The sequence below is a fragment of the Oncorhynchus nerka genome, linkage group LG19, assembly GCF_034236695.1.
Source record: "Oncorhynchus nerka isolate Pitt River linkage group LG19, Oner_Uvic_2.0, whole genome shotgun sequence".
Lineage (NCBI taxonomy): Eukaryota > Metazoa > Chordata > Actinopteri > Salmoniformes > Salmonidae > Oncorhynchus > Oncorhynchus nerka.
In genome coordinates, this window is record NC_088414.1 from 24220083 (window position 1) to 24232825 (window position 12743).

Consider the following 12743-nt stretch of genomic DNA (forward strand, 5'->3'; position numbering starts at 1 on the left):
TGTACTATCTCTCCCTCTCTCTCTGCCTGTCTGTACTATCTCTCCATCTCTCTCTCTGCCTGTCTGTACTATCTCTCCGTCTCTCTCTCTGCCTGTCTGTACTCTCTCACTCTCTCTCTCTGCCTGTCTGTACTATCTCTCCCTCTCTCTCTCTGCCTATCTGTACTATCTCTCCCTCTCTCTCTGCCTGTCTGTACTATCTCTCCCTCTCTCTCTGCCTGTCTGTACTATCTCTCCCTCTCTCTCTGCCTGTCTGTACTATCTCTCCCTCTCTCTCTGCCTGTCTGCCTGTCTGTACTATCTCTCCCCTCTCTCTCTGCCTGTCTGTACTATCTCTGCCTGTCTGTACTATCTCTCCGTCTCTCTCTCTCTGCCTGTCTGTACGATCTCTCCCTCTCTCTCTGCCTGTCTGTACTATCTCTCCCTCTCTCTCTGCCTGTCTGTACTATCTCTCCCTCTCTCTCTGCCTGTCTGTACTATCTCTCCCTCTCTCTCTGCCTGTCTGTACTATCTCTCCGTCTCTCTCTCTCTCTGCCTGTCTGTACTATATCTCCCTCTCTCTCTCTGCCTGTCTGTACTATCTCTCCCTCTCTCTCTGCCTGGCTGTACTATCTCTCCCTCTCTCTCTCTGCCTGTCTGTACTATCTCTCCCTCTCTCTCTGCCTGTCTGTACTATCTCTCCCTATGCCTGTCTGTACTATCTCTCCCTCTCTCTCTGCCTGTCTGTACTATCTCTCCCTCTCTCTCTGCCTGTCTGTACTATCTCTCCCTCTCTCTCTCTGCCTGTCTGTACTATCTCTCCCTCTCTCTCTGTATGTCTTTCTATCTCTCCCTCTCTCTCTGTCTTTCTTTCTATCTCTCCCTATCTCTCTGCCTGTCTGTACTATCTCTCCGTCTCTCTCTCTGCCTGTCTGTACTATATCTCCCTCTCTCTCTCTGCCTGTCTGTACTATCTCTCCCTCTCTCTCTCTGCCTGTCTGTACTATCTCTCCCTCTCTCTCTGCCTGTCTGTACTCTCTCCATCTGCCTGTCTGTACTATCTCTCCCTCTCTCTCTCTGCCTGTCTGTACTATCTCTCCCTCTCTCTCTGTATGTCTTTCTATCTCTCCCTCTCTCTCTGTCTTTCTATCTCTCCCTATCTCTCTGTCTGTCTTTCTATCTATCTCTCCCTCTCTCTGTCTGTCTTTCTATCTCTCTCTCACTTTCTGTCTGTCTTTCTATCTCTCCCTCTCTCTGTCTGTCTTTCTATCTATCTCTCCCTCTCTCTGTCTGTCTTTCTATCTCTCTCTCACTCTCTGTCTGTCTTTCTATCTCTCCCTCTCTCTCTGTCTGTCTTTCTATCTCTCTCTCTCTCTCTCTCTCTCTCTCTCTCTCTCTGTCTGTCTTTATATCGACCTCTCTGTCTATCTTTCTATCTCTCTCTCTACCTACCTTTCTCTATCTCTCTCTCTATCCCTCTCTCTCACACACACACACGTGCGCATGCATGCACACACACACAGAATCACTTCAACCTTCCCTCTGTCAGGAATCATTCAGCTCCTCATGTAGAGAACTTGAAGTGTGTTGAGATCACTTGTGTGATAATGAGAGCTCAACTCATCTGCCTCTTCATTACTATTGAATGAGGAGCAGTAATTGCAGAGGACTCACATTGTGCATGTAGAATTACTGACTTCCTCAGAGGCGTTCAAGATTGAAATAAGCAGATAATGGAAAATGGAAGTCTTTATTACAAGTGATTCATATCAGGGCTCTTCAGTGATTGGTAGCCTTCATAGGCAGACCTATTCATGATGAATACTTTCTGATTTCACTTGAAGAGCAATGATTTACCACAAGAGAGGGAGAGCAGGTAGGAGAAGGAAGGGGGGAGGAGAGAGAGAACGAGAGAGAAAATGGAAGAGTTCGTTTTAGCACTTCATAAGAGAGGAGGAAATTAGCACTCTTAGCACACTTGTTCACACTTCCTGTAGGAAGCAGAGAGTGGATGACACACTAGCTCTCTCCATCAGAACCGCGTCATCACTCTCTAAGGTGAACTATTGATCTAGAATACTGTTTTAACTCCTAAGTTCAGTCATGAAATATTATGGCTTTAGAGACAGAATGTGTTATTCCAGTTATTAAGGTGTATAATCTGAAGCACACAGTCCCCTTCCATATCAGAAATCACTTTATGTTATTCTAGGATCAGCTTTCCCTGTTCTGAATATGAACCACTGCACCAGGCAAAAACAATACAAAACTGATCCTAGACCAACATGCAGATGTTCAGCCCACCCTTAACCAATGGGTGTCAGACGTAGAACAAAACCAAAGCAAAGGAAAAGAGAAAACAAGAGAGTCTATGATAAGTAGATAAGAGCTTTTCTTTCTCGGCCCAATTTGTCTTGACCTCAGCATGCACCCCTCATCCCTCCCTCCCTACCCCCATTCACTCTTATTTATATCATCATAGGGCTCAACCTCCGTTCAAGGATATTATCATTTACTGCCTTTCACCTCACTCTGCTAGCCTAAGCCCCCCTGTACCCCGAGGCAGGGGGAGAACAAGGCAGCGGTAGTCCAAAAGGCTGAGCGAATCCGCAGAAAAACAGGATTAAATGAATTGATGCTCTCCCAGTCAGGGGAAGGGGGAAATAAAGCTAACATGATTTCAGCCCTCCTCACCTCTCTCTGACTCCAGCACAACTATTCTACCCTTGGGCTGACCTCCACCGCCAGACAGCAGTTCCTCTAAAGTGGGGCCCCTCGTCCCCCCCTCCTCCTCCCCTCCTCTTCTCTCCCTGTCCTCCCATTCCCAGAACCCCCACCCCTGTGATTCAGCACTTGGAATAGGAAGAAATAAGAAAGAAAAGAAAGAATATGAAGTGTCTTCATTTGTGTGCATGTGTGTAGGTGTGTGTGTGTGCGTGTGTGTAGATGTGTGTGTGTGGGGGAGTGTTTACGTTTAGTGGGAAGAGGAGAGGGAAGAAATGGGTTGAAACCCAGAGGCAGCGCATAGCAACCGCCTCCCCTTACGGTCTCATATGAACACACATACGCCTCTCTGGGTGGAGGTGCGGTTAGGGTTGCCTCGGCCACAGTGAGCCTCGGTGTCTGCTCAGCACACAAACCACTTCCTGTGTCTCCCTGCCAAGCCAATCACACAGCAGATCCAACAAGTTCCCGCTTTACACAGAGACTTAGTGAGACTGTTATTTACTGGACAGACTAAAAACAACATTATTTCACACAAAGACCCCATTGATGTGTGTCTGTGCGCCAGTCAGTCTGTCAAAGCCATTCTGTCACAGTGTCTGTGGTAAACATGCAGGGCGTAAATGAGGACTCATACCACATCCATTATTAATGTGTCAATATATGGTGGTCATGAAAGGAGCTTGTTGTTTGTTATTGTGCTCTACATTGAGAGAGGGTCCTTGTATGAAGCGTTTGTATATGTTGTGTCCACACTCTACTGTATTTCCTGTCATGTCTCTATTCACGTGTCCTGTAATTATGGGGACTCACATATTTCAGGGTAGATCTGTTACCTCGGTCTTTATATCAGACTTAATGTAATAATAATGATACACACGCACTATTTACATATGTACACACACACACAAACACCGCACACACTAGACAACACCGCAGCAGCAGTAGTGACCGGAACCAGTTTTGTTACACACAGCCGTCCAGGAGGAGCGCCAGCGGGCCAAAGAGCGCAGCGAGAACGAGGTGGAGTCCACCAGCGGCGTCAACGAGGACATGCCCGTGGAGAAGGTCCTGGAGGCCGAGCTCGCTGTGGAACCCAAGACCGAGACCTACACCGAGACCAACCTGGGCATGCCATCCAACTCGGTGAGTCACTACACCGTATGCACTGTTCACGCTGTACTCTGTCCTGAAGAGCAGGAGCCGTTAACACACACACATACAGTGCATTCGGAAAGTATTCAGACCGCTTGACTTTTTCCACATTTTGTTACGTTACAGCCGTATTCTAAAATGGATTACATTTAAAAAATCCACCTCAATCAACACACAATACCCCATAATGAAAAAGTGAAAACAGGTTCTTAGAAGTGTTTAGAAATACCTTATTTGCACAAGTATTCAGATCCTTTGCTATGACCCGTGAAATTGAGCTCAGGTGCTTCCTGTTTCCATGGATCATCCCTCAGATGTTTCTACAACTTGAATGGAGTCCACCTGTGATAAATTCAATTGATTGGACATTATTTGGAAAGGCACACACCTGTCAATGTAAGGTCCCACAGTTGACAGTGCATGTCAGAGCAAAAACCAACCCCGGGTGGAAGGAATTGTCCGTAGAGCTCCAAGACAGGATTGTGTCGAGGTACAGATCTGGGGAATGGTAATTTCTGCAGCATTGAAGGTCCCCAAGAACACAGGTGGCCAGCATTCTTAAATGGAAGAAGTTTGGAACCACCAAGACTCTTCCTAGAGCTGGCCACCCAACCAAACTGGGCTATCGGGGGAGACGAGCCTTGGTCAGGGAGGTGACCAAGAACCAGATGGTCACGCTGACAGAGCTCTAGAGTTCCTCTGTGGAGATGGGAGAACCTTCCAGAAGGACAACCATCTCTGCAGCACTCCACCAATCAGGCCTTTATGGTAGAGTGGGCAGACGGAAGCGACTCCTCAGTAAAAGCCACATGACAGCCTGCTTGGAGTTTGCCAAAAGGCAGCTAAAGACTCTCAGACAATGAGAAACAAGAACCTCTGGTCTGATGAAACCGAGATTGAACTCTTTGGCTTGAATGCCAAGCGTCACGTCTGGAGGAAACCTGGCATAATCTCTATGATGAAGCATGGTGGTGGCAGCATCATGCTGTGGGGATGTTTTTCAGCGGCATGGACTGGGAGACTAGTCAGGATCGAGGGAAAGATGAACGGAGCAAGGTACTTAGAGATCCTTGATGAAAACCTGCTCCAGAGCGCTCAGGACCTCAGACTGGGGTGAAGGTCCACCTTCCAACAGGACAATGACCCTAAGCACACAGCCAAGACAATGCAGGAGTGGCGGGACGTCTCTGAATGTACTTGAGTGGCCCAGCCAGAGCCCGGACTTGAACCCGATCAAACATCTCTGGAGAGACTTGAAAATAGCTGTGCCTGACAGAGGATCTGCAGAGAAGAGTGGGAGAAACTCCCCAAATACAGATGTGCCAAGCTTGTAGCGTCATATCCAACAAGACTCGAGACTGTAATATCTGCCAAAAGTACTTCAACAAAGTACTGAGTAAAGGGTCTGAATACTTATGCATGTGATATTTCCATTTTATTTGATTTTTCAAAAATGTCTAAAAAGGTGTTTTTGCTTTGTCATCATGGGGTATTGTGTGTAGATTGAAGAGGGGGAAAAAACTATTGAATCCATTTTACAATAATGAAATGTGGAAAAAGTCAAGGGGTCTGAATACTTTCCGAATGCACTGTATATGTACAATGACACCAATACACTTATCCACATATGCACATGCACACTCACTCTCCATTTTCTAAAATGTTCCCTCGGTATGAAACAGGTTCCTCAGCCTCTGACGTGTGTCTTTGCAGTAATGGCCATTATTAACATGTAATCAGTGTTATCACAACAATTTGCCACACCATTACAGTTCAACTATGCTGCAATCTGACAATCTTCATTATCCTCTCTGGAGCGGGACTCCCCAGGGTATCGCTTGATTGACAGGGAGCAGCCATTAGCCAACATGAGGATGAGGAACAAATCACATCAAATCAAATAGTATTTGTCACAGTCGCCGAATACAGCAGGTGTAGACCTTACCGTGAAATGCTTACTTCACAAGGACGCAGGAAATAAGCTTTAAAATATCAAAATAATTATCTGCCTCAAGAAAAAATTGTAGAATTGCGGGAAATTACCTATAAAACTGCAAAATGTTCTTTCCGCCAACAAGAGGGGTATAAACAGTTTGGGGTCACATGGGTTGTGAGGTGGGGGTTTGTTACTACGCCGATAAATGACGATATCCATCTGGACCTTTGCCACTTAGGAAATTTGTGTGACCAGACCTTCTCAAATAGTACTTGAGTACGAGACTATGTCTGGCTCAACCGTGAATAATACAACAGACTAAGGAATTAACATGGTCCACACACCCCCGCCAGTCGTGGAGAGGGCACTGTAGCGTCTCTTCCCCCTCAGGAGAATGAAAAGATTTTGCATGGGCCCTCAGATCCTCAAAAAGTTCTACAGTTGCACCATCGAGAGCATCTTAACTAGCTGCATCACGCTTGGTATAGTGAATGCACGTCACTTGTTCTTGACCACAAAATGTTACAGAAGGTGGTGTGGACAGACCAGTACATGACTGGTGCCGAGCTCCCTGCCATCCAGGACCTCTATATGAGGCGGTGTCAGAGGAAGGCACGAAAAATTGCCAAAGACTCCAGCTAACCTAGCCATAGACTGTTCACTCTGCTACTCTTGAACCAACAGGCTCCGAGACAGCTTCTACCCACAAGCCATACGTAAGACTGCTAAATAGCCAGACTGCTAAATAGTCAATTAATGGTACCCAAACAATCTACACTGACTCTATGTACACTAGACTACATATACACACACACACCATATAAACACTCACTCATACACACAACATTAACACTCCCACAGAAAACCAACACACATTCATATACACTACTTATGCACATACACACATAACACACACACGCATACCGACACAACACAAACACACGTACATACGCATTACACACACACACACACGCACGCAGGCACACACACACACACACACACACACACACACACACACACACACACACACTCATATTATTATCTATCCTGATGCCTAGTCACTTTACCCTGCCTTCACGTATCTACCTTAAATCTACCTCGTGTAAGTACGGTGTATTAGGAAAGTATTCAAACCCCTTGACTTTTTCCACATTGTGTTACATTACAGCCTTATTCTATAATGTATTTAAATGTTCGTCAATCTATACACAATACCTCATGATGATAAAGCAAAAACAGGTTTTTAGAAATTTTAGCAAATATAACTGAAATATCACATTTACATAAGTATTCAGACCCTTTACTCAGTACTTTGTTGAAGCACCTTTGGCAGCGAGTACAGCCTCTTCTTGGGTATGACGCTACAAGCTTGGCACACCTGTATTTGGGGAGTTTCTCCCATTCTTCTCTGCAGATCCTCTCAAGCTCTGTCAGGTTGGATGGGGAGCGTCTCTGCACAGCTATTTCAGGTTTCCCAGATACGTTTGATTGGGTTCAATACAGGGCTATGGCTGGACCACTCAAGGACATTCAGAGACGTATCCCGAAGCCACTCCTGCTTTGTCTTGGCTGTGTGCTTAGGGTCATTGTTCTGTTGGAAGGTGAATTTTCGCCCCAGTCTGAGATCCTGTGCGCTCTGGGGCAAGTTTTTATCTCTCTGTAATTTGCTCCATTCATCTTTCCCTCAGTCCTGACTAGTCTCCCAGTCCCTGCCATTGAAAAACATCCCCAAAGCATGGTGCTGCCACCACTATGCTTCATCATAGGGATGGTGCCAGGTTTCCTCCAGACATGATGATTGGCGTTCAGGCCAAAGAGTTCAATCTCGGTTTCATCAGACCAGAGAATCTTGTTCCTCATGGTCTGAGAGTCCTTTAGGTGCCTTTTGGCAAACTTCAAGTGGGCTTTCATGTGCCTTACTGAGGAGTGGCTTCCATCTGGCCACTCTACCATAAAGGTCTGATTGGTGGGGTGCAGCAGAGATGGTTGTCCTTCTGGAAGGTTCTCCCATCTTCACAGAGGAACTCTGGAGCTCTTTCAGAGTGACCATCTGGTTCTTGGTCACCTCCCTGATCAAGGTCCTTCTCCACCGACTGCTCAGTTTGGCCGGGCAGCCAGCTTTATTAAAAGTCTTGGTGGTTCCAACCTTCTTCCATTTAGGAATGATGGAGGCCACTGTGTTGCTGGGGACCTTCAGTGCTGCAGACATTTTTTGGTACCTACCAGATCTGTGCCTCGACTCAATCTTGGCTCGGAGCTCTACAGACAATTCCTTCAACCTCATGGGTTGGTCTTTGCTCTGTGGGACCTTATATAGACAGGTGTGTGCCTTTCCAAATCATGTCCAATCAATTGAATTTACCACAGGTGGACTCCAATCAACTTGTGGAAACAACTCACGGATGATCAATGGAAGCAGGATGCACCTGAGCTCAATTTCAAGTCCCACAGCAAAGGGTTTGAATTCTTATGTAAATAAGGTATTTATGTTTTTTATCGTTAATAAATTAGCAAAAACTTCTAAAAACCTGTTTTCGCTTTGTCATTTGTGTAGACTGTTGAGGAAAATGTTTTATTTAATCCATTTTAGAATAAGGCTGTAACGTAACAAAATGTGGAAAAAGTCAAGTCTGAATTCTTTCCAAATGCACTGTATCTACCTCAAATACCTCACACCTTTGCCCATTGCTCTGATACTGGTACTCCCTTTATATTGCTCCACTCTTGTGTTACTGTTTTTATTTTTTGCTTTGCATTGTTGGGAAGGCCTCGTAAGCAAGCATTTCACGGTGAATTCTACACCAGTTGTATGTGATTTGATCATCTAATTTACATTTTTACATTTAAGTCATTTAGCAGACGCTCTTATCCAGAGCGACTTACAAATTGGTGCTTTCACCTTATGACATCCAGTGGAACAGCCACTTTACAATAGTGCATCTAAGTCTTTTAAGTTTTGCATCTAAGTTTTTACCGACAGCATCTCACCAACCTCTGGTTTCTCAGGAATCCTACTGGAACAACAGACACAGAGTAGTTGTGTAGGAGAGGGAAGGAGGGGGCGAGGGACAGAGGAAGGAGGGAGGGAGGGAGTGCTTCGTCTGGGACTCGTCTGTTCTGGGGGGGAAGTGTCCTGTGAAGTGAAGGTAGAACTCTGAAGGCTGTTATGTGAGTAAATGGGAGCGGTTTTTGGGTAGATGGAAATGTACATGATGAGCGTTGACATTTGGGAGGAGAGGGAAAGGAGAGGGGAGGGGCTGGCAGCTCTCTGACACACTAAATCACTCTGTGTGTGTGTGTCTGTCTGGGCTTCGCCTTGCCGTAACTGCTCTGCTCTACATCTCACCGCTGGGGCTCTGACACCAACAGGGGGTGCCCCGCAGGAGATAGAGGAGGATATCGATATTTTCTAGAAATCTAGCTTTGATAAAGGCAGAGAAATACCACTTGTTTTGGTCATTTTTGAGTAATTCTTGGTAATTTCTAGTGGATCCATATTTGTAGGTTTTTGTTTATTTCTTGCTATGGTTAAGGTAATGATTGTAATGGGGAGTTGTAGTTCAATAGGCCATGTAGATTGGGTAATGTGGGACATTTTTATTCATCTAATTTGCCCTAGCTAAAGACAACTGCTGAGACACCTCCTAGTTCCCCTTCTACTTATATTTCAATTGACACTGAAAACGATCCTCATAATCATATGAAAAGTTAGGAGTAGTGATGCATCTATATGATTTTTTGGGGCCGATAACGGTATCGATATCCTTTTAAGCGTTCTAGTACAGTTAAATAGTTAACACACACACATGAACGCAGTGGCCTAAGGCACTGCATCTCAGTGCAAGAGGAGTCACTACAGTCCTTGGTTCGAATCCAGGCTGTATCACATCCGGCCGTGATTGGGAGTCCCATAGGGTGGCGCACAATTGTCGCAGCGTCGTCCGGGCCGTCATTGTAAATAAGAATTTGTTCTTAACTGACTTGCCTAGTTAAATAAAGGTTACACTCACACACACGCCACACTGACCAAAAAGTTATTTTGTTGGCATTTACGTATGTCCCCATTACAAGTAAAACATAATCAAAATCTATTTATTTTACTTACTTGTTGTGCTGTTTCGTGGTTCATTTGTTCAGTCATTTCATTCTCAACCAGGATTTCTATGTAACAACGTTTGGGTCTTTGCGTGTCAAAAAAGATACATGTCAAATAACACTATTTGACATGTCAAATAACACGACATCTGCTTTAGTAGCTATAGTTAGCTAGCTAACTATATAGCTAGGTGTCATCATCTAAAATAACCCTAATTTGTAAGACAGTTCTTATTTGATTAATAGTGGTCGGACCCATCTATGTGAAGCTAGCCACAATACGGATTAGCCACAATAGTGGACTTTGCACTTAGCCTTCAAAGTAAAAGTATTGCATAATTATACTATTTGTATTAATTTGCCTCACTGTCAAAGACATACTTTTATTTTGAAGGTAAACTGCAAATTACACAATTGTGCATAATCCCTATTGTGGCTAGCTTCACAACACATAACCCGGCCCGGTCGAGCCTCACTAGCCAGATGAAGCTAGCTGGCTGCATATTACGTTAGCTTTGGGCAACAGGGTTAAGTAGCTGGCTAGCTATTTATTTTCATGAACTGAAGTTCAATTTCAATAGGCGAACAATAAGTAGCAACCTAGCTAATACTTACTCACAAGGATTCCTAAATCAATGCTAAGAATAATGAAAATGACTGCAGTTTCTACTGGTCATTGTTTTCAGGCTGGTTGTATTGGTACTAGCTACCCCAGAAGTTGCGGTCCAACAAATGATGCTTTATTACCAACGTGGTATTGTGAACACATCATTTGTGGCCGGTGTTTGCTTGTTTGCAGACTTTTTTGTACAGCTTTGACAGTGCTACTGTATGTTTTTTGACACACAAAGACCCAAACGGTGTTCCATAGTATGTATGTTGTGAAACTAATAGCAGTGACGCTATTACTGTGTAACTCCGGTAGGGCAACATCTAAAAAATAGCACACTTGGTAGTGTGTACTTGTGCTCGACCAGTCAGTAAAAGCCAACATCACCCATGACAGGGAACAGTTGACTCTCAAGGTCAATGAATCCCATTATCTTGGCTTTAATGGATTTCGCCCTTTGAGTTGTCTCACTGAAATGTTCTTACTCTTTCAAAGGACTGCTGGACTTGTTCACTGCTCGATCCACACAGCAGACATTGTGGGCTAGGTTAGGAATGCTGTGTTGCACGTGTAGCTCAACATTTTACGTGGCGTTATTACATCAAGTATCTATGTTATATAGGTATGCACGGTAGCTTTGACATCGGTTTTTAACATCGGCGTTAAACTAGACATCGGCCAATACTTATGTTGGCATTTTTAGCTAATATCGTCCTATTCCGATATGTTCACCGATATATCGTGCATCCATAGTTAGGAGTCGATTAAACAAGGGTAGTGAGGCACAGTCAGTGTTGGAATGTGTCCCCGTGCGCTGTCTCCTTGGCAGGCAGTCCCAGTATATTAGGATCCCCTCTGCCCCGTGTGTTAGTGAATCCCTGGGCCAGGGCCCGTGAATGCACACCATGAATGGGGACTGCCACTGTCTAATGACCGGGGTTTGGCGAAGCTGAATAAAGTGTGTTTATCTCATGGTGACCTAGAACCGGTTAAACAGGCATTAGTAACATGCCTCCAGTCAGACAAGCCAGGGCCTTCTCTTCAAGGAGGGAGGGATGGGGAGGAGTGGGGTAACACGCCATTCTGGGGATTTTTCCCTACCTCTGTCTGGCTCTTTCTCACTATCCCTCTGTCTTTCGCTATGGATTTTTCTCATTCTGTCTGTGTATAATCCAACCTTGTGTGCTGTTTGAATCTGTCAAGTTGTATAATTCTTTGTCTCTCTCTTTCTCTGCTGTGTCTTTGTTTTTTCATTTTTTTTATTTCACCTTTATTTAACCAGGTAGGCTAGTTGAGAACAAGTTCTCATTTGCAACTGCGACCTGGCCAAGATAAAGCATAGCAGTGTGAACAGACAACACAGAGTTACACATGGAGTAAACAATTAACAAGTCAATAACACAGTAGAGAAAAAAAGGGGGGAGGGAGTCTATATACAATGTGTGCAAAAGGCATGAGGTAGGCGAATAATTAAAATTTTGCAGATTAACACTGGAGTGATAAATGATCAGAGGGTCATGTACAGGTAGAGATATTGGTGTGCAAAAGAGCAGAAGAGTAAATAAATAAAAACAGTATGGGGATGAGGTAGGTGAAAATGGGTGGGCTATTTACCAATAGACTATGTACAGCTGCAGCGATCGGTTAGCTGCTCAGATAGCTGATGTTTGAAGTTGGTGAGGGAGATAAAAGTCTCCAACTTCAGCGATTTTTGCAATTCGTTCCAGTCACAGGCAGCAGAGTACTGGAACGAAAGGCGGCCGAATGAGGTGTTGGCTTTAGGGATGATCAGTGAGATACACCTGCTGGAGCGCGTGCTACGGATGGGTGTTGCCATCGTGACCAGTGAACTGAGATAAGGCGGAGCTTTACCTAGCATGGACTTGTAGATGACCTGGAGCCAGTGGGTCTGGCGACGAATATGTAGCGAGGGCCAGCCGACTAGAGCATACAAGTCGCAGTGGTGGGTGGTATAAGGTGCTTTAGTGACAAAACGGATGGCACTGTGATAGACTGCATCCAGTTTGCTGAGTAGAGTGTTGGAAGCCATTTTGTAGATGACATCGCCGAAGTCGAGGATCGGTAGGATAGTCAGTTTTACTAGGGTAAGCTTGGCGGCGTGAGTGAAGGAGGCTTTGTTGCGGAATAGAAAGCCGACTCTTGATTTGATTTTCAATTGGAGATGTTTGATATGAGTCTGGAAGGAGAGTTTGCAGTCTAGCCAGACACCTAGGTACTTATAGA

General features: G+C 44.9%; 1 protein-coding gene across 5 annotated transcripts in view; it reads left to right on the plus strand.

Annotated features, from left to right (window-relative positions):
- Positions 1 to 12743, plus strand: part of LOC115146915 (retinoic acid receptor RXR-alpha-A-like) — a 169258-nt gene that overhangs the window by 129282 nt on the left and 27233 nt on the right. For 3 of the 5 annotated variants that reach the window (XM_065004809.1, XM_065004806.1, XM_065004808.1), the window contains one exon: positions 3665 to 3849. In XM_065004809.1, the coding sequence (XP_064860881.1) occupies positions 3665 to 3849 (185 nt within the window). The remainder of the gene's footprint in view (positions 1 to 3664; positions 3850 to 12743) is intronic. The other 2 variants (XM_065004807.1, XM_065004810.1) reach the window with 1 other exon arrangement.